General features: G+C 36.0%; 1 protein-coding gene across 7 annotated transcripts in view; it reads right to left on the bottom strand.

The window, feature by feature from the left end:
* MED24 (mediator complex subunit 24) overlaps positions 1-22,667 on the bottom strand; it is a 99,254-nt gene that overhangs the window by 47,932 nt on the left and 28,655 nt on the right. For all 7 annotated transcript variants that reach the window (XM_087917837.1, XM_087917839.1, XM_087917838.1 and 4 more), the window contains exons 3-9: positions 17,683-17,765; positions 16,442-16,480; positions 14,255-14,328; positions 10,426-10,649; positions 9,519-9,630; positions 9,262-9,412; positions 6,585-6,698 (exon numbers count right to left, since the gene is read on the bottom strand). In XM_087917837.1, the coding sequence (XP_087773963.1) occupies positions 6,585-6,698; positions 9,262-9,412; positions 9,519-9,630; positions 10,426-10,649; positions 14,255-14,328; positions 16,442-16,480; positions 17,683-17,765 (797 nt within the window). The remainder of the gene's footprint in view (positions 1-6,584; positions 6,699-9,261; positions 9,413-9,518; positions 9,631-10,425; positions 10,650-14,254; positions 14,329-16,441; positions 16,481-17,682; positions 17,766-22,667) is intronic.

The following is a 22,667-nucleotide window of genomic DNA, read 5'->3' on the forward strand; positions in this document are numbered from 1 at the left end:
AACGAGTAGTAAGGAAGAGTTGGAAAGCAGAAGCCAAGACGACCAGCAACAGGAGGTACAAGAAGTGGAACAAGAAGAAAAAGACAAAGAAGAGAGAGAACAACCAAGAAGAGGATTAAGAACAAGACCACAAAGAGAAGCAAGAGTTAATACAAGACTAAGACAGATCTATAATTAGCAAAATGGAAGAAGAGATTAAACTAATTTCTATTAATATTAATGGATTGAATTCTCCAGCTAAGAGGAAGCAAACTCTAGTTAATTTAGCAAAACAAAATGTTGACATTGTATGCCTACAGGAGGTATATATCCAAAAACAGCACATTAGATGTATAGATCAGGAGTCTCCAACCTTGGCCACTTTGCTGGCTGAGAAATTCTGGGAGCTGAAGTCCACGAGTCTTTTTTTTTTAAATAAATTTTATTAAGTTTCCAAATTTTAAAAATATAAAACTTGTGAAGTCCATGAGTCTTAAAATAGCAAAGGTTGGGGACCCCTGATCTAGATTACCCTAAACTAAGTGTATTGTATGCAGCATTGGCGGATGAAAAAAGAGGGGTGGTAATGTGCATTAAGAAAGGGATAATTGCCAGACAAATTTATGCAGAAGAATAGGGTAGAATTTTAATTATAGAACTTAACATTCAACAAAAACAAATATTACTGGTGGGGATATATGCCCCCAATGATAACCAAAAAGAGTTTTATAACGAATTGTATGAGAAAATAATAGAAACAAGACACAAAAATATTTGATTAGTAGGGGATTTTAATGCCATTGTGGACACTGAAAAAGATTATATCAGTAAAGAACAATCAAGAAAAATCAAGAAAAAAAAAGAAAACCTTACCAAAACCATTCTTCGAACTAATGAAAGAAACTAATTTGGAAGACGTATACTAAAAAAAAAAACCCAAATTATAATGATTATACATATTATTCCAGCCCACTCAAGTTTTGATCGAGAATTGACATGATGTGGATGAATGAAGCAATTGAAAAAGATAGCCTTACTGTAGAAATAATGCCCAATATATGGGCTGACTATAACCCTTTGAAAATCATCTGGAAAGGACAAAAGAAAAGGAAAATGAGATGATCACTAAACTCTCAAATCTTGAAAGAAAAAGAATACAATAAAAAAATAAAAAAATGAATTGGAAATATTTTTAAGATAAATTTGAAACATCATACTACCCTGCAGAACTTATGGAATACTACGAAGGCGCATGTGAGAGGAATCACAATAGCGTATACAGTTAAGAAAAACAAGGAAAAATGGAAACAACAAAATGAATTGCAGGGTAAGATTAAAAAAATACAAATGTGAACTTCAAAAAGACCCCAAAAACACAGAAGCGAAGATGGAAATTATGATGGCTAGACATAAACTAAATTTGATGTTTCTAGAAGAAAGAGCACAAAATTTAAAATTTGTAAGGCAGAACTTTCTTGAATCTGCAAATAAGCCTGGTAGACGGTTGTCTCATAAGTTAAAGATAGAGAAGGAAAAAAGATTAATTCAACAATTTAAGGATAAGGAAGGAAATTTATGTCATCAGATGGAGGGGGAAAAATTGTGCAAAGTTATTTTGGGGAGCTGTATAAACAAGAAGAAATTACCAGGGGAAACATAATACAATATTTAGAGGAAAACGGTTTAGGTTCTATTTCTGAAGAAAAAGGAGAGTTATTAAACAAAGTAATAACCCCAGCAGAGTTGAAAAAAGCAATACAAAAACAGAAAAATAATAAAACCCCAGGACCGGATGGTCTTCCTAGTGAGTTATACAAAATCATGTATGAAATATTCAAACTAATGTTGTTGGAAATATATAATGAGGCATTGTTAGAAGCTAGACTTCCGAAGTCCTGGTCTGAGGCATTTATTACCTTAATTCCAAAAGAAGGTCCCGACCAACAATTAATTCAAAATTATAGATCAATCTCGTTGTTGAACACGAATTATAAAATATTTATGACAATTCTAGCAGAAAGAATAAAACAAATATTGAGCGAAATTATATACCCTGATCAGAACAACTTTTTACCAAATAGACAAATTAGGAATAATATTAGAACAGTGTTAAACGCTATAGAATACTATGAAACTACCTGAAAAGCAAGCAGCATTAATATTTTTAGATGCACAAAAAGCCTTCGATAATCTCAATTGGCAGTTGCTTTACAACAAATTAAAAAAATGAATTTCGGCACCAATATAGAAAAAACATTACAAGCAATATATTCTAATCAAAGGGCAAGTATATTACTAAACGGAGACCGTACAGATGATTTCAAGATAGCCAAAGGAGTGAGATATAAGGGTGCCCCCATCTTCATTTTGTCTTTGGAAGTGTTTCTAGCCACAACCAAACAAAACTCAGAAATAAAGGGGATTAAAATCAGAAATGAAGAATACAAGGTCCAAGCATTTGCAGACGACCTAGTATGCATAGTAGAGGACCCATTAGATACCAGACCTATATAAACAAGAACAAAGCTAAAATGATAGTTAAAAATTGCACTACAAAACAAAAAACAGAAATAGAAAGTAAAATGGGATTACAGATTGCAAAAAAGGTGAAATAGTTAGGAACATGGTTATCTTCTAGATGTTCACCAATTAAAGATGATAATTATATTAAATTAGTAAAACAAATTAGGAAAGAATTGGAATCATGGGGAAAACTACAATTATTTTTATTAGGGAGAATCATAAAAATGAGACTTCACGGAAATTAATGTATTTATTTCAAATGATCCTAATAAAACAGGGGGGAAATTTCTTTACTGAATTAAACAAAATGATAACTAAATTTGTCTGGCTGGGCAAGAAACCACGTATTAAATTAAAGATGTTACAGGATAGTAGGAGCAGATGTGGTTTTGGATTACCAGAGTGGGAGCTCTATTATCAGGCAGCAGTATTAAATTGGATAAAAGATTGGGTTAAGCTAGAAGATAAGAGAATTTTAACACTAGAAGCCATGATAGGTCATGATAAGTTGGCATGCATTTTTATGGGAGAAAAAACTTTAATTGACACCAAATAAGAGATTCACTTATTCAGACATGGAGGAAGATAAAGAAACATTATATGAAGATACCCTGTAGGCTATCAACCATGGAGGCCATAATCCATCCGAACAGACTAGATATAAGAAAAATGGTAAATTATAATGAATTATTAGATAATCAAGGAAAATTAAAGTCGAATCAAGAACTCAGAGAACAAAGAAACATAACTGATTGGTGATATTTACAAATTCAAAATAGATATTAAAAAGATCTAGAAGAATCTGGATTTGACAAAGGGAAAAATCAGTTAGACAAAATTCTGGTTGGATTAGAACAAAAAATTATATGTAAAGCATACAGATACTTATTGGAATTTAAAATGGAAGAAAAAATTGCAAAGAGCACCATGATAGCATTGGCTCAGAACTTTGGATATAACATCAATTTAGAAGAATGAGAGAAACTATGGAGTACAAATTACAAATTAATGACATACACAGCATATAAAGAAAATTTAGTATAAAATGTTTTACCAGTGGCATTTGGCACCAACAAGATTGGCTAAGATATATCCCAACACAAGTCCAAAATGTTGGAAATGTCAACAAATAGATGGTACCTTCTATCATATGTGGTGGCTATGTCCTGAGACCAAGAACTATTGGATTAAAATTAAAAATTGGATGCAGGAAATTACTGGATATCAAACTGAACCTAAACCGGAACTCTTCCTATTAGGAATAATCAAGGATCAATACCCAAGAGAGATAAAATATATTATTTTACACACGGTAGCCAGGATAGCTTTTGCACAAATGTGGAAAGGACCTAACATCCATTCAGAGGACTTAATTCTGCATAAAATATTGGAATGTGCAGGAATGGATATGCTTACGCTAGAAATGAAAGAGAAGGAAAACTCTGAATATTACTCAATTTGGCATAAATGGTACGAATGGTTAGAGAATAGATACAAGAAATAAGAAGAAAAGATTAGTATAATTAATATAAGAGACCTTAAGAGAATGATATGGAGATATATAAAATATATAAATATATAAGATAGAGATAACTTTGATAGCGATAAAAATTATTGGTTGATGTATATAAAATACAAGATGATTTATAAGATGACTATATCCGTCGATGTCTAAACGCTGACATAAATATGAATATGATTTGTATTGGTGGAAAATAGAATAAAAATCTATTTTTAAAAAAACCTTATTGATAAATAAAAAGGTTTATTTATTTAAAAAAAGAAAGTAAAAAGAAGAAATATCAAATTGATTCATGTGATCATGGTTAAAATAGATACATTGTTCTCTTTAGTAACCCTAAATGGACTTTTGCTGATCAAGACTAAAATAAAAGATACCTTTTTTTCTTCATCAAATGTATATGCTGCCTGGCTCCCAGCAACTCTGGGTGATTACAAATTATTAAAAGTATTTAAAACAAGAAAACAACAATGGTAATAAATGAAGAGTAAAGGTGGCAAAATGACAAAACCAGATGGGGAACAAAGAAAACAATGTACACAATCTAAAGATCTCTTCGGCCACTCACCAAAGGCCTGGGGAAAATTACAATACAATGTTACAATTTTGTGACATTAAAGTAGCTCAGCTCAGGAGAATTTCAACAAGAGCTCTCTCTATTGTACGCCATGCAATTGTAAATGTCTATATTCTTGGAATAAATTTTTCTGATATGATGGCGATAGAAAAGCCAGATTTAATATCTTTGCTTAGCTATGACATTGGCTGAATATGAATAAGCATTTGAAGACACAGCAATGACATTGTGAAGAAGATCCAAAAAAATAAAGGAAAGCTTTGATATCTTTAATCTGATTTTCATGCAGTTTCACAAGTTAACTGTCCTAGCTTTCTATTCCATAATATTCCAATTTGTCTACAGGCTGTGCCTGTGTATATCTGTTTTGTCTTTTTCATGCTTAATGTATTCATTTCTGCATGGACAATTGGATACATGATGTCCTTGAGCTGCAGTAGTGATTTACTGAACAAGCTGGGAATGTTAAGTTGTAATTTGTTGTGTCTCTTTTGGGGAATCTAGTAGCGTCATGGTGTGTTTACCAAGAAAGCCAGGAAGAAGAAAGACATAACCATCTGGCTTATGTTTATATTATAAAAAATATTATGCAGCTAAATGCAGACGTCTCCATACTCTACCAAAAGGCACCAGCCCAGAAGAAAGACTAAAGAATAACCTGGACTTCAGGTCACTAATATGGCAATGAATGTCACCAGCTACACAGAGAAAGAATAGATCTGAAAGCTTGTATTTATGAAGAGTTGAAATCAAGAATTAACATGGTTGCAGTTTTCTGCCAGAATTTATGTCATAGTATCTGAGGGTAGGTTTCCCCCACGGATCAGCTATGTCTGCAAATATCCTTATACTTTAAAAACAACATCTAATCTTTGGTATACTGCTCCCAGGAGCAGCTGATCCTGACCAATGTCCCCGGAACAGTTTGACCTGGAGTTGTCAAGAGAAGTAAACAATTTCCCTTATGTTGGGGAATTCATGCCACTGGTGAATAGCCAAAAAACAGCCAAAATAAGTAAGATAATCCCATGTTCTCCCTTCTTTATATCATCCTCTTTTTCCCTTATCTTTCTGCTCCCACAAACTGGTTCCCTTCACAGGGAACCAAAATATATATCTTTTGTCAGACACTTGACAGGCTACTTGAGGTGAATTTTTAAATTCCCACCGAAGGCCATAGGAAATCAAAGTAAGGACCCTCCTGGTTTAGAAGCCAGCACTGAAGGGTCGTGTGCTTGAGCCAATTCTCCATTTTTGTTCTTATTCCCCAAAAAGTAACTTTTTTCAATTGCAGAAAAAGCAAAAAACAAACTTACAAAGGCATCCATAGTTCATACAGAAAACTAAAGAGCCATCTAAATACATTCCTGACACTGCTATAATTCTACAATTATTTTTTTTCTGCACTCCACAATGAAAAAAAGTAACTAACCAAAGAAAAATGTACATAGGTCCATAGCTCAATGAGCGTGAATGGATTGAAATGCAAAAAAGATTCACTGGCTTGTGCAATGCCAGAGAATGTAAGAAAACTTGCAGATGTAGAAAATGCAAAGTGTTTGCTTTTTCTACATCTTCTGTTGAAAAAGATATTTTTTAAAGGAGTAACACAGATTTTAAAAAGAGTTCATATTAAATTCCTTTGGTTCACCTAAATTATACCACTGGAATAAACAAAGACAAGTGACTAAACAATTCTATTAGGAGTGAAAAAAACTGCTTTGTATCACTTGAGACAATTGGTCTGTCCAATTTGAATTTGCTTGTAATAAATACAAATTTCATAAATATTTTTTTTTGCAGTTCCGTATGTGGAAATGTCAGGAATTGAACCAAGGACTTCTTGCGCATAGTCTCCTGCTGAGATATTGTTTTCTTTGATCTTTTTTTGAAAGCCCAAATGTTTATCGTGAACAGCCTTCCGGTCAGAATCCTACTGAAAGCACCAAAGCCCAGCTGTCTTTCCCTGACATTTAGGCTTACCTTAAGGAAAGTGAAGGCTGTCCATTTCAGCTCTTCTGTCCCTTCAGGAGATTCAATCAATCCCACAAAACAGGCTTTCCAGATCTCCAGAATAAAGAGTGGGGATGGGATACGCTAACCAATAGTAGGGGAAAAAACATCCAGAAAACTTCAGGTTCTGATCAAAAGGAAAATACTTATAATACAAAACGACCTTTTCTAGAAATTCCATTTTACCCAAAGTGTGTGATTCCTGCTCTCTCAAAATGCTTCCTGCTGCCAAGAACTCAAAAATTACTTGGTAGCCAATGTTATACAACAGAGTTTCTGAAGAGAAGCATCTTTTTTTTTTATTAAGCCAATTATGCATCCTTCATTCCACAGAAAATGGAAAAGAAAAACTCTACGGCAGGTCTCCAAACTCCGTGGGCTGATGGGCATGTTTGAAATTTTAGGATGTCGTCAATGCTATGCTTGCAAAAAAGGTAAGGAAAAGGTTTACCATTTAAAAAAAAACAGCTGAAATGGTAAACCACTACTCCCAAAAAGAAGAGAGAAAACATGGAACCTTAAGAGAATCAACAGTATGTAGTAGCCAAGGGTCTCATACCAGGAATCCTAATTTTCTGGAAGGAAAGTAACTTGAAAAAAATGGAAGATCAAGTATCTAATACCTCTCCATTTCTATTACTGGAAAGGAGATTCTGTGTCTGAGATACCAGATATGGAGACATAAAGAGATATATGATTGTGTCATGGTCTTATTCACCAGCCTATCCACCAAGAAATTCATTAAATAATTCCTTGTATATCACTGTAGCCCAGGGTAGGATTCAAGTAATTTAACAACCGTTTATTCCTATGGACTGGCTAGGTGGGGAGGACGGGCGGGCGAGGTCATGTGACTGCATGGGAGTGGCTAACTCGACATCACTCACAGCAAGGTGGGGCAGCGCAGGTGGGCTGAGGCTGCAGAGACAGGGTGATTTCCTATGTACCATTCCAAGCCCCTTTCCCTCCTTCTTAGGCTGACGAAATAAAAGCCCGTCTAAAGATCGCGACAGCCTGCTGAGCATGCCTGACACATGCTGGCAAAAGGAGGCTAAGGGAAAGCAAAAGAGAAGGGACGATGGAAACACCCCGTTTTCCGCCTCCATTGGGCTGTCTGTGCCACACTGGATAGGGATGGGGAGGTGGGGGGGAAGAAGCAAAAAGCCCACTCGATCAGTACTCCCCAGCCCGACAGTGAATCTCTCTTCCAGCTCTCCCGGTTCAGGCATCGGGAGTTTGAGGAGAGATTGTGCACCCTAAAGTCCATCTGCTGCTCCTCCAAGTCCTGCTGGTTGCAGCCGACCATCCAAACCCCAGAGGCCACAGTGGGCTTGTTAAGGCACGCAATATACTGCCGCTAAGCTTCTGCATTCCCCACACGAGCACTGGAAGCCCAGTACTCCTTCCCTGCCCAGTCAGCCTGTGTTCCTCTCTCGCTCCAGGCACTGATTCCTCCAGCACCCCACATGTGCAACCCCCCAAATTTTTAAGAATTAGAGATGCATATGATCTCTGGCTCCCTCTAGGACCAGCCTTGGAAAAGCCCGCCTCCTGCCCCCTCCTACGATCAGACTCCCTTTCTTCCAGTGCTCGTGCAGGGAACCCAGGAGCTTAGGGGCAGCATATGGGGAGGAAGGAGCTCGGAATGGCACATAAGAAATCTCCCTGTCTCTACAGCATGTATTGTTTGCCAGCAGGCAGGCATTGTGAAGGCGGAAGGTAAGCGGGCTGGGCCACGGGTGCCACGTGGGAGGCAGCAGGGCAAGGAGCAAAGGAAGGTTCACCAGGCAGAGATCAGCTGGGCTTCGTGATAGAGGCAAGGGAACCAGAGGCGAGTGGCATAGGTGGGTGAGGTGAGATAAGGACTGGGAGGGGAGGGGAGGGGCAGGCAGGGTGGGTGGGTTTGGCCAGCCAGAGGTACAATTAGCCGGTTCCCCGAACTGCGCAAAAATTTAACAACCGGTTCACTTGAACTGGTCCAAACTGGCTGAATCCCACCTCTGCCGTAGCCCCATTCAAAAAGGTGGGTTGCTCTAGTCTAGATAGTTATTACATAAGTAAAATAATATTGGGCTGTACCAGCTCGGAATGAATACTGGTAAAATGCCCTAGCTTGATATTCCATCATATACTGCAAATAGAAGTTCTGCAAATAGAAGACTATGGCTAGATCATATATCTGGCTATCCACAGATTTAGCTGCTGTGTATTGTTGAACAAAATGAAACAACAGGCTCACACACGATGATAAGCCATTTGGTTGGAGTCAACACACACTACATCAGGCCTGTCAACCAGGAGGCCTGCACAGGCCATGCTCACCCAGCTCTGCAAAGGCAAGAAACATCGCAATATGTCACGATACAGCCCGCGATGTGAGCATGTTTGACAACCCTGTACTACATCAATCAATCAACATGAATATGCATGTTGTATGAACTTACTTTTTTATCAGGAGATTCTAGCCAAGTCTACTCAACATGCCAAACATAGATGCCTTTTTTTTTATTAGAGATAATATTTTACTGATAGTTGAAAATATAGTTGAATTCTAGTTAATTGAACTCTACCATACTTTTTCTATAGAAGACCAAACAAAAAAATAAGAACAGTGATAATGAGATTTCCCTATATGATCCATCCATACCTGCATCCTTTTCACCATCATCAGTTGTTCGACTAAAGGCTGCGGTTCTCCAGTCAAATTCATGGTTCCTTCTAGCAGCACCACAGCATGTATGGTGGGGAAGCCTGTTTTGTTTAGCTGTTCTGAATGAATTGAGAGCATGGTAGGGATACTGTACAGAGAATTGTGACATAAAGAAAGAAAAGACCAATTTAACTTTACTTGCATATGGAGAAGAAAACTGTTTATTCCTTAACCTGAGACTGTTGTTTGCTCACCTTTTGACAAGATTAATGCACTCTTCCAATTGATTCCGCAACTGAATGTTGTTAATATGTCCTACATTGTCTCCCAATTTGGCAAGGGACTGTTCAATTGCACTCCAGGAAGCTAAACATAAAGGTTACATTTTAATCATACAGTTTGTCCAATAGCCCAAAATAAATCTCATTTATTTTTCTTCTGGATATAGATATAGTATATAGATATAGTATTATCTATATTCTTATATAGAGATAGAGATAAAGATAGAGATAGACAGACAGACAGACAGACAGACAGTTTCTCATACAAAAGCAGTTAGAAAATGACTTGAAATTTGGCAGACTGCAACCTGGGCAGAAAAAAGGCTCAGTATTAAGCATGAACCTTATTAAATATGTTTATTGCTCATATCCATGAATAGTGATGAAAAGGATCAGAGACAAGGATAACACCTCCAGTCTTCTTGGTTTTACTAACAACCTCACCTATTTGCAGGCATATGCAATTTTACTGGATTGGAAAGAAGCGTATAAACATCTGTTCTATATCAATTCAGTCTACTCATCTGCAGTTGCTATCCAAAGTCCTAACTTCATCTTAATCTAACGAAGCATGTGGACCTAGATTAAGTGTGCTATTGCTTCCTTGAGTTTCAGGGAAGGGATGAGAATAATTGTTATGCTTATAAAGTTTTGTGAATTCACCACCCAAAACACCAAAAAATTAAGGATAGCTAAGAAACGTATGCTGTTTTAAGTCTTATAAAGAATTCCAACAAAATATTTCTATCATCAATTTAATTCAAGGTGTACAAGTGAGTTTGAAGCCTAAAGACTAAATGTTGTGTACAAAAATCTGCATTATGTTGCTCTTTCCAAAATTTTAAAAAATATATCTCCCAAATGAACACTGGCCACATACATGTATCTTCCAGCTTGGCGATATGAATCAGGGCCCTATTTTTGGTGCTCCCCAGGATTTTCACCAGACGATCCAAGCACATGTTAAGCTGGTTCTCTGCAGCCCCCTGTTCCAGCAATTCTTTCAGCTTTTCTGTATAGAAGGCAGCACATCGCAGCATCCAAATGAGAACACTCATCAGGGCACGACAGAGGCCAATACATTCTTCTGCCTTACCATGGCAGCTGCAAGGGGAGTAAGGAAGGGACAAAATAAATCATCTCTAGCAAAAAGACGATATTGCTTGTCCCACATACATTTACTGCAGAATTTCCATGATCTTCAGAAACATAAATGCAATCCTAGCTTCTATGGAGGGTGGTGGGAGAAATGCCAAATCTGACAAAAAGTATCAGAGAAATATTTTCCCTACTTGAATATGGGTATGATGCAAAGAAAGAAAAAAGATATGAGACAATAGGAAGAGGAACCTGAAAAAAAAAGCTCTGGCTCTCATCATTATTCAACTGTCATGGTGGCCAGATAAATCCCAACTGTGAAGGAGAAAAGACAGATGAAAGCTCCAACGCAACCTTCTTTCTACTTGCCTGCCTACTACGACTTCCCAGTTTCATAGCCACTGCCCATTCTTAAAAGGTCATATTGCTGCATTAGGTCTACTGGCTATTGAGTCCAATCAGGTTTAGCCATGGACATACTTTCCTGTAGCTACACCTCAGATGTAGTTTAGCAAGAGTAAATTCCCTTTATGGAAATGATGAACCCAATAGTGAAAGCAGTAGAGCAAAATGGTGTAAGAGTATATGCAGCAACACTATGTTCAACACAGCGGCTTAAGCCATAAAGACCTGTAAGTACCCTACTATGAGAATAACTTGCCAATTAGGAAATACCCATTTCAAATCTTATTTCTGTGGTGAAATTGCATGAGTGCTTAATCTCAGCCTTCCATCTGCAATGTTAGCATGGGATTGCTACAGCATAGATGTAATCTGAATACCCAAAATATGGTATAATGCAAAATGTTATTATTTTGATTTTTCTAACCAACTTCCTGTCATTCCTTCCTTTTGGGAATCTCTCAGGAAAGAGTAAAATATCAGGGGACTTGTATTATCAACCAGGGGTATCAAAGTAGTGACATGAAACATCTTGCATAATGTGGCACCAAAGTGCAGGTTTTCACTTTCGTTACAATTCATGTCTTTATTTAAACAAATTAAAAAGAGAAATTATTCAATCATTCAGTAATTAACATAACTGAGCCCAAGAAGCAGATGGGGACTGGGAGAAAAATCTTGTTGATGGGACAAGTATTTTTTCAACAAGCAGCAATAATCCTAGAGCTGAAAGGTTCTGATCAAATTAAAAAGTAGAACATTGAATTAGGCAGAGAGAGGATTAAGTATTGGGCTTTGTATCTGGCTATAACAGGTGTTTATCGGTGTTCTGGTAACAATTTAATATTCATTGTTTCTATTTTCTTATACGAAGAGAAAATTTCTGTTTCCTCGTATTTCAATCCACTGCAGCCCCCTCACCTGTTACCTCCATATAACACATTTAATCTGAATTGAGAAAGGTAAAATCTTTACAGAGTTTTAATTTTTTGTAATCAAAGATAAAAAAAAATTTTTTTAAAAAAAGCTTTACCTAACAATTGTGGTTCTCCCAGGAATATTGAAAACGAGGTAGGAGAAATTAGCATACATGATAAATGTGTGTGTGTGTGTGTGTGTGTGTGTGTGTGTGTGTGTATGTTTTCTTAAGTTTTCGCAGATACTTACATGTATGGTATTCAGCTTTGTTCGGGTATTTTCCCAGGTCATTGTAGTTGTGCTTTTAAAGTTGTAGCAACGTTTCGGCAGAATCTCATCTGCCATCATCAGGCTTCTGTATTGTGTCCGTCTGTGAGTCAGGCCCCCACAGGTGTTTGCCTCCACACCACTAGCCAGGCAAACACCTGGGCACAAACAGATCCCCCCTGATACTTCCAGCTCAAACACACCCCAACCAGGCACCCAGATGAAACCTAGCTTCCTAACAAATGATAGCCATCCATTTACCCGGAGCCAAGCTGCACAAAAGGCCTCCAATAAAGGAACACAATGTTGCCAGCCAATCAAGATACAAAAAGAGCCACAAAACAGACAGAAGATATTAGAAACACCAATCAAGCAGAACACAGCAAACTCCAAGACCAATAAACACAGACCAAGATTCCCAACCAATCAGGATGAAGAAAAAACCATTCTGGCACAGTAATAGGCTGCCCCAAATTTAAAACTGAAACAACTGTGTGGGCCTGACTCACACACAGACACAATAGAGAAACCTGATGATGGCAGATGAGATTCTGCCGAAACGTTGCTACAACTTTAAAAGCACAACTACAATGATGTGGGAAAATACCCGAACAAAGCTGAATACCATACATGTAAGTACCCGCGAAAACTTAAGAAAACACACATACATATATATGTGTGTGTGTGTGTGTGTGTGTGTGTGTGTGTGTATGGTATTCAGCTTTGTTCGGGTATTTTCCCACGTCATTGTAGTTGTGCTTTTAAAGTTGTAGCAACGTTTCGGCAAGAAAATAAATAAATAAATAAATAGATAGATAGATAGATAGGATAGATAGATAGATAGATAGATAGATAGATAGATAGTTGCTAATTGTTGCAAATGCTTCTTTTCACATACACAGCATAGTAAAGTATTTTTCTTCCTCCTGCTCTTTTTTGTATCCTTTATGTTCTTTTTTAATCTAGCTCACTAGCTCAGGCAAGTGTTGAATCTATATGTTGCTCAAATCATAGTCTGTTATCACAGGTAGGTTAGTGACTTCATAATGCTTGAAGACTGGACCTAACTAGTTGTGTAGCTTCAGATATGCTATCACAATCTCTTAGACTGATCAAGAATACGCTTGAACAAAGATACTGGGTAAAGTGAGTCTCACTGTATGCTCTCAGATATATAAGTGCCTTGATAGTCAGTACATATTGTTTTGAGATTCATGTATTTGGAGTACATGAATTGTAGAGTTATGAATTCCATTTATTTGGATTAGAATTTCAACTGTCTATCAATGAATTTTTGACAAGTTACAAAAATATATGACTGCATGTAATTTAAGCATTATTAATAGGATTTGAGTGATCTGAATGGCCTCCTTTCAAAATATAAGAAATCTCTTGCTCAGATTAATAAGGCAACTAAGCAGAAATTGCACTGTCTACTTAAATGCAATTCATTTTACCAGGATACTAAATATATCACTAATAAAGGATAATATTTGTAGCTCAGGGTTGACATGCTCTCTGAACTTGCTTGTTTTCTTGCAGACATTTCATTACCCAAACTAGGGAACATCATCAATGATCCTAGCACCCTCACTAAATGTATCATTTTATCTCGGTATGCTTATACTCATAAGAATCCATTTTCAGTTTTCACAATGTTTCAATCTTCTACTTCTTTTGAGGTCTCTTGTTGTCCTTTTTTTTTAAAGAACTTTGGTTCTTTTTGTTAACAATGATTCTTTCATTAAGAATCACTCGGCTCTAAAGATTGCAAGAAGGATTTTGCTTTTGAGACAGTAAGTGTTATCAAGTTTACATGAATAGAAAGCACCAAAGAGAACACACAATCTTGCAACCGAACTCAGTGCAAATACTCATACATAAATACATTTTGTGACTGTAATGTCATAGTTAAAAGACTGATCCTAGCAACCAGCAGGCTTTTGATAAGCCACTGCCTGATAATACCAGTGTCTCATCTACATTCGACACATATGCACCTAAACATACAATTTACTTCCTACCTGAGATGGTCACAGAACATGTCCATAATTTCGAGTAATGACTGGACACAGAGATCTCGGGAGAAGTCATCAAACTAAAATAGGGACCACAAAAACATTATAACAGGTCTTAAGTAATACAAAAAATTAAGGCAGACATGGGCTTGAATCTTGCAAAGTTAATGTTTCCTAGCCTTTTTTTCTAAAACACTTCGATATTTCAAGAGCCTTATACCAAATATTATTAATAGATAATTATGTTCCCATTATGTTTTATAAAAATGTCTCATACTTTATATTTTACAATTAAGTCTACAATGGAAGTATGTTTTCTGATTCAACAAAATATCACCAAGTATTGCCTTCTTAAATGGAGATGCAATACAGTCTAAAACTGGAAGACTATTACCACCTGCTAAATCTTTACCTTTTATATTTTTTTATTTACTCTACCTGGCATAGATTTTAAAATTTCAGCCATGTTTAATTTTGAATCTTCCTGCAAAATGGATGGTTCCAAGCAAAGGGGGGGGAGAGACTAGTCATTTTAACCAAGTCTAGCATCCAACCTTCAGTGCAAAATTTTGCTGGTTAGGTTCTAACTAGCAAATTGGAAATTCTGAAAATAAATGCTGGAAGAAATATAGAGGCAGCCCTCAACTTATGACTATAATCGAGTCCAAAATATTCATTGCTAAGCAAAGCTGTTGTTAAGTCAATCATGTACCATCTTACTTTTTTTTTTTTTTTGCTATTGTTAAGTGAATCCCTACATCTGTTAAATGAATCATGCAGTTCTTCAGGAAATCTGGCTCCCCCACTGATTTTGCTTCCCAGAAATCTCCTGGAAAGATTGGAAAGTGATGATCGCAGGACCCTGGGATGCTACAACCATTGTAAACATATATGCCACTTGCCAAGCACCTGAAGTGTGATCATGTGACTGTGGGAATGCTACAACAGACATAAGTGTGAGAACTGGTCATAAGTCATCTTTCTCGGTATCATTGTAACTTTGAATAGTCATTAAACAAATGGTTGTAAATTGAGGATTACTACATTATACTCTTAATATTTTGATTTTGACAGCCAACTGCTAGTCAGTTACACTTAGGATAAGTTCCCTCATTTTATTATATCATTGTGTTATGTTACTGTGCTTTACTCACTCACAATTAACTAGGTTTACACCACATGCTAAGCCATAGATTGTACTGTGACTTCAAAATTACAATGGCTGAGTCTATACTATAAGCCGAACTGTATATACTGTATTGATCAGGATTAGCCATGAAAGCCAGCTGGATAAGCCCTGCGACTCACATCACATGGTTGCTGTTGTGGGGAAAATAGGAGGAGGAAAGTGTGTTGGATATGTTTGCCACCTTGAATTATTTGTAAGAATAATAATGGCAACATACAAATCAATGAATACATAAACATGCCAGAGTGTATGAATGCAGCCTTAAAACATAATTAAATACACAATTCTAGATTTAAAATTCCAAGTTTAATTCTGGGAAATGGCAAATAAAGGGTTTGCCTGGGGTAAGCTGACCAAAATTACTGAGAGTTGGGCAGTGTATGTACTGTATAAATATTTCTCAGGAAAGGGGGAGGAAAAGCTATTAATGATTGTGGCATCTGAGGTCTCTATTTTCACATACCGACTTCTGAAAGGGTTCCAAGACTATGATATGAAAACCAATTAGACTAATGAAATATATATACATATTTTTATGATTTTTTTTAATGAAATGCATATTTACAGTATTTGGTTCTTTGTTGAATGACAGAGGAAAGAAAAAGTTTGTGGAAGATGAGTCTACAAAAGCAAGCAGATGATAATTAGGCAATGCTGCCAAGTGAATAAGATCTTATACCTTCAAATCTTCCTCTTTTTCTTGTTTTGCAAAACTTGTCAAAATACACATAGAGAACCAATTTCTTCATTGTACTATATTTCATCGAGCATGAATAACAGAAACAATGGTAAAATGTTGCACTCAGTCACATGGGCTAGGATTTGCTGTAAAGCTCTAAGGGAAACTAACACTTCTCCCTGGCTCACCAAACCTGATAAATTGTACACCTGATGCCATATCAGAACAGATTTCTGGGGGCTCTGAATATACACTGGTGCCAAACCTGCAAAGAGCAGAATGACAAAATTCAGAGGAGAAACACAGATAAATGTTTGAATACTACCTTGCTGATGGCCATCAGAACAGTAGAATACGACACCATCTGTAAACAAGAGAAAGGGGGAGATAGTTACAAGCTAAAGCTAATATTTAATCAAATCCACAAACAAGGCCTGCCATTTCAACTGCTGCGTGAAGGGGTGAGGGACAACAAGGTCACCTGTCAGCAATACAGCTTTGCTGAAGCACTGGCCTGGCACAAATTTAAACAGACATTTTTAGGCAATGGTGTAGTTTCACATCAACATTTGAGTGAGCAGCCCAAGGAAAAAAAGGAGAGTTTAAAATGAAATAAAAAGTCTTTTCTTATGGCAATTTTTACCAAGAATCTCACATTCACACCAGTGGAAAAACTCACTTGTTTCATTTGGGGAATAATGATAAGAAAACACATCACCACCACCACCATCATCACAAAACTTGTACAAGGTATCTAACATCCTTTTTCAAGAATAATAGATGCTTCCATGGGGGGGGGGGACTATATTGGCCCCAAACCAGTTGATTAGCACTAGGCTTTCACAACTTTTTTTTCCCTCTTGGACAATTTTTTTCAATTTTTGGCTACAAAAGCATGAATTAAACATTCATATTTAATCCATTCAAAATTTGAACCCCCCAGTCACAATAAAGCCAAATATCTGCTGTAGTTTTGCAGATCAGCAGAAAAGCAACAGACTGAGATTCACTGATTTCAATAAAAGAAAATTATTCCCAAAAGTTAAAGTGGGCATGTGAATTAAATCAAAGGTAAACGTCTAATGGAGATTCTCAACCATGCAGATCATGGTTGTTCGAAATGTACTTTTCCAAGATGCAACTGGACTTTCTGATTTTTCTTTGAAGATGTTTCGCTTCTCATCTGACCTCAGATCTGAAGAAGCTTCTTGGATGAGAAGCAAAACATCTTCAAATAAAAACCAGAAAGTCCAATTGCCTCTTGGACAAGCACCTTTGGGAAAATCAGGGATAGAGTTTCAGTGCCCTCCACAAACCTTTCTTACAATTCAGCAAGATGAAAATAATTTACACAAATTAAAAAAGGTTAAAATTGCATAATTATTTTAAAATTGCTCCATGAGCTACTTAAAACTGGATCAGCTCAGATGTTTTCAATTTTTTTCAAAGATACTTCCGTCCTTCAGATACTTCACAGATACTAGTCCTATAGCTAAAATAATATTTAACCCATTAACCTTAATTTACACCTCCTGAAATTGAAAGGATTTATAATGGGATTATTACCTGAGAACTGATGGCATATTTCAGATAGGACAGGAGCAATGGGTTTGGCGATGGGCCAATCATGGCCTGTTCAAGAAGTGCTTCTGTAATTTTAAACGAAAGAAAATATTTATAGAAAAGTACAATCATTTTCACAAAGAATAACAATGGCCATAATTTGGTCTATTAAAATCACTCATGAAATTGGATCACTTTCACAAAACATCAAACTTCTATAATTTTACAGTGTTCTGTAGAGTAACAGAAGCAAATAATTCAAGGGAGAAAAAGAAATTATAGTATCCTTTGTTCAACTACTAAGACTTCTGAGGAAGAAATGGATATGGCTGCCACCACCTTCTCCTCACATGGTTAAATACACTGCAGTCAAAGAACACGATTATATATAAGTTCCACAGCCTCAGATTTAGCAGAATCTTTGTCAGGTGTCCCCTTTATGCTCTGTGTTTCCTAGGAATGAGACAGAAGTTTAAGAACTGATCCAAAGAGTATCTCAAGGCATACTGTTGGCATGAACTTCCCGATGGCAGCTTTCACTGGATTTAGTAAAAAAATAACCATATGATATGGTTTTGTGATCACTTCATATCTTTTTGGGATTTCCTAATGCGTTCAAATAGATTTACTTTATTATTTAAATGTTAAATAATACTTTATGATGCCAAAACTATATACCAAGGTTTTGGAATCTGGCTGTTTATTAAGAATTATGATTGTATCAAGCTTGGTAGTGGTAAAACATGATACTGAAAAATTATAAACATATTTGGAATAATCTTGATTATTAAGGAATGGTTGTTGAAAATTTGTGATTTATCTGTTTTGGAAAAGGCAAATCAAAGGATGCAGGAGGATGGTAGAGATTTTGTGATATTTTACAATACTATAATATTGCATTTAGTAAACCAGTGAAAATCGATAAATGTAAAACATGAGAGATGTTTATTTTCTTTTTTTCATAGAATATATTTTTTGATTTGGATTATTTCTTTTCTAAATTTGTTTTTTTAAAAAAATATAAAGGTATTTGTTAATTACGCATGTTAAGAATATTAAATAAAAAATAAAAATGATATACATTTTTCCTATTCAATTTTTTAATTAGATTTTTTTAATTAAAAAAATTCTATAGCTTAAAGACAGATACAGAAGTATATAAAGAAAAGAAACAAAAAAGTGAAGAATACAGTTAAAGAAAGAAAAAAAAGACAGTTAAGAAACAACTTCTGCCCTTATTTACAAAAACTCATTTCAGATAGCCCTCAAGTTATGACTGCCTTTGGTACTGGAATTTTTTTGTACAGTAAGTCACTGCAGCTATAAGTCAAGATGGACTCGATTTTACAATTTTATGGCAGCTGTTAAGCAAATCTTCACACTCTTTTAGTGATGCTGCAACCAGTTGTATATGTAAGCCGGTTGCCAAGCAACCCAAATGTGCTTATGAGATTGTAAGGGTGATGTGACAGTTGTAAGTGCAAGTACAGGTCATAAGTTATTTCTTCTGAGGCCATCATAATTTTGAACCATCCTTTAATGAACAGTCATAAGTCAAGGATTACTTATGCCTCCCCCCCCCCATTAAAATTACAATACTGTCTTTGAGCCCCTTATTGTTTTTTCAATCTTCAAATCTAGGAATCACCACATCACTTTTTCCATTTTCAGCAAAGTCTATAAAAGATTTCCAGGCTTTTATAAAAGTACTTATTCTTTCATCTCTGACAAAACAGGTCAGTTTTGATATTTATGCTACTTCTGCTTTGTTCACAATGCATTCCTTCATTGTAAGTATTTCAGGTTTTCTTCATTTTTTGAGTATACCATTTGTTAAGTGAATTTTGCCCCATTTTATGACTTTTCTCATCGAATTTGTTATGTGAATCATTGCAGTTCTTAAATTAGTAACATGGCTGTTAAATGAATCTGGTTTCCCATTGATTTTGCTTGTCAGAAGGTCACAAACGGTCACCTGACTCTCAAATATTACAACAGTCATAAATGTGAGTCAGTTGTCAAGCATAGTGTTGCTGCAACAGTTATAAATGTGAAAAATGTCGTAAGTCACTTTTTCAATGCCATTGTAACTTCAAATGGTCACTAAACAACTGTTGTAAATTGAGGACTACCTGTAATAATCTTGCTGCAGTTACCACATATAAAATCAGTATTCCATAACTAACTTCCCATAGGTCCCAATAAAAAGAATTCTGATTTCGTCTCAATATTAATCTTCAAAATTCTTTGTATCATCATATATATTTGTCTCTAATTTCTTTTTTGCTTTTTCACAGATCAATGGTACATGGTAAAATGTTCCTTCATGTCTTTCAATTTCCATCACTAACTTGAAGTACCTTTATACAATTTAGATAATTTCTTTGATGTCCTATTCCAGCAATACATCATTTTGTAAAATATGTCTCAAAAATTATAACACAACATGAATTTCAATCCCTTTATCCACATTCTGTCCCACTGATCCACCTGTATATTGTAACCAATATTCTTTGCCCATTTTCTCATGCAATCTTTAATTTGTTCCTCTTCTGTTTCAAATTTCAACCGTTGCTTTTGGAATCATATGTTCATCATTTGTATACAATTCATTTCAAATTCTGTTTTATGCTGTTTAATCCCCATTATCTTTTAATCTACATTAAACCTTTCTCTTAATTGTGCATATAAAAACCACTGAAAACTAAATCTCTCTGCAGTTAGTTAATTGTTCTCTTAAGTTCATCTTCTTGTATTAATAAGTTTTGATATATTAACCATTTCTCTTTGCCTGCTGTTCCTCAATTACAAAATACTTCCTCTACTGAGGAAATTTTTAATTATAAAATACTTCCTCTGAATTTTTTTTATTAATTATTTAAATAACTACAGATGAACATAAAAGGGCACAGGGAGATTCTACCAGAAATCTAGCTGTCGGGTTTGGGGCCAATTAAAATTTCCATAACTTCTTAAACCCAGTTTCTTGAAGACCTTATTCTAATGGTTTGATCATGATTACATGGCTAAATGTGGCTAAGTCATCCACAACAAAAAAAAAAAGGATCCAGTTACCTTATGCGGATGGCAATGTTATATTAACCACTGCAATAACTTATGTATGCGTGGACATCATGTCTCAGATCACCCCCAAATTGTGGACCAGATATTTCCATCTTTTGGAATAGAAAGTATTCCATCAAATTGATTAACCCCCTTTCTCCAACCATCAAATCTTCAGGCTTGTCTGGATTTAATTTTAATCTGTTACAACTCATGCTGCCTGAAGTACAGTCTTGGTAGGAATCAATCAGGAGCCCAGCAAATCTGACAAAAATTGAAAAGGAAGGTGCATAAAAGTGCCACTGAACATTACCACCTTTTACAAGCTCTCTGAGCAATCTCACAAATATGGTAACTAATCAGGAGAATAGAACTAATTCCTGTCAGAGTTATACCTTAAAAAAAGATTGAAGTTAATAGAACTACTGTGTTAAACCTACTATTAACTTGGGAGCAGGGTCACAACAAAGCCATATTATAACTCACAAGTCTAAGGGTGGTTCAGAAATTAATAATGTCAGAAGCTATCAAGGCATTCACAGGAAGGGACTAGTTGCCCCTATCAGGCTCTGTTAATAAATAATCCATCAGGGCAACCCATACTATTATTGCCTGCCCTGGAACAGATTTAGATAACCGATTTCACTCAAAGAACCTGAAGTTATTTCACCATCATCCTCTCAGAAATGAAAATATCGAAGGTGGCCTAAAATAATTAAAAACCAAAGAATCTATTATTGGTTTTGCAAAAGGTGGCATACCACTGATATCTCCCCACTGCTGACATAAATATTAAGGATCAGTATTTCCCTGACTGATCTCTCAAGGATATGTGGTTGCACAGACTTATAAATAAATCATAAATATAAGCAAAGTTGCTTATATTCATGGTCAATAGTGAATATGGCCAAGAATATAAGCAACATTGTCTATAAACAGTCTATACAGATATCACAACTTGCTACCAAAGATTCAAGGAGGGCTTCACTCTTCTAAAAAGGCCACATTAGTCCTCAAGTCACTTGAAAAATTAACTTATCAATCCCAAATAATATAAATACTATATTTATTTATTTATTTATTTTAGCATATGGCAAATACATAGACTTATAGTAGTTCAAATGTTAATGTCCAGTTCACCCAACCATTTCAATCATATTGGAAAAAAATCAGACATTGGGCCTGTGTAAACTCTTGATGGACATTCAGATACAATGTGATGGATATTTTGTCAAGGAGCACCAGTCACATTGAGGAGTAGAGACAAGACACCACTTAAACAATGATTCCTGGCAAACACCATGTTGGGTACGGATCCTGTTCAGAATTAACCAATGCTGGCGAGGAAGATCAAAACTTGGCATTTTTTGTATAGGATCATTCATGTAACTGCCTGTATCTGGGCGTTCAGCAACCCATTTGGCTTTCCACTATGAGTTGATGTCAAAGATGTTAGACAGCTGTTGAACAAGTTCCAGAGAGGTCTTCCTGGATTTGAGCCTGCCAACTGGTAGATGAGGAAGATCAGCGTGCACAGGAAGAAGTGGGTTGGCAAACCTGGCAAACCACAAGACAGAGTAGAAAGCTTCCCCCCCCCATTGCCCTTCTGAGTTCTTGTTACAAATTACTGGAGAAACTTATCATTAACAGAATTGGACCCTCAATAGATACATTTCTGCCCACGAAACAAGCCAGTTTTCATCATAATCACAGTTGTGTTGATCAGGTCCTGAGCTTAGCAGGACATATCGAGGCTAGTTTCCAGCAAGGCTTAAAAACCACAGCTATGTCCATTGACCTTAATGCAGCATATGATATCGTGTAGAAGGAGGATCTGCTTTACAAACTGAGACACATCATCCCCTGTAAAATCCTCTTATCACCTAATAAACATGCTCAGCGATAGATCCTTTCAGATCATTATG

The sequence above is a fragment of the Pseudonaja textilis genome, chromosome Z, assembly GCF_049901715.1.
Source record: "Pseudonaja textilis isolate UNSWEBS1 chromosome Z, rPseTex1.2, whole genome shotgun sequence".
NCBI lineage: Eukaryota > Metazoa > Chordata > Lepidosauria > Squamata > Elapidae > Pseudonaja > Pseudonaja textilis.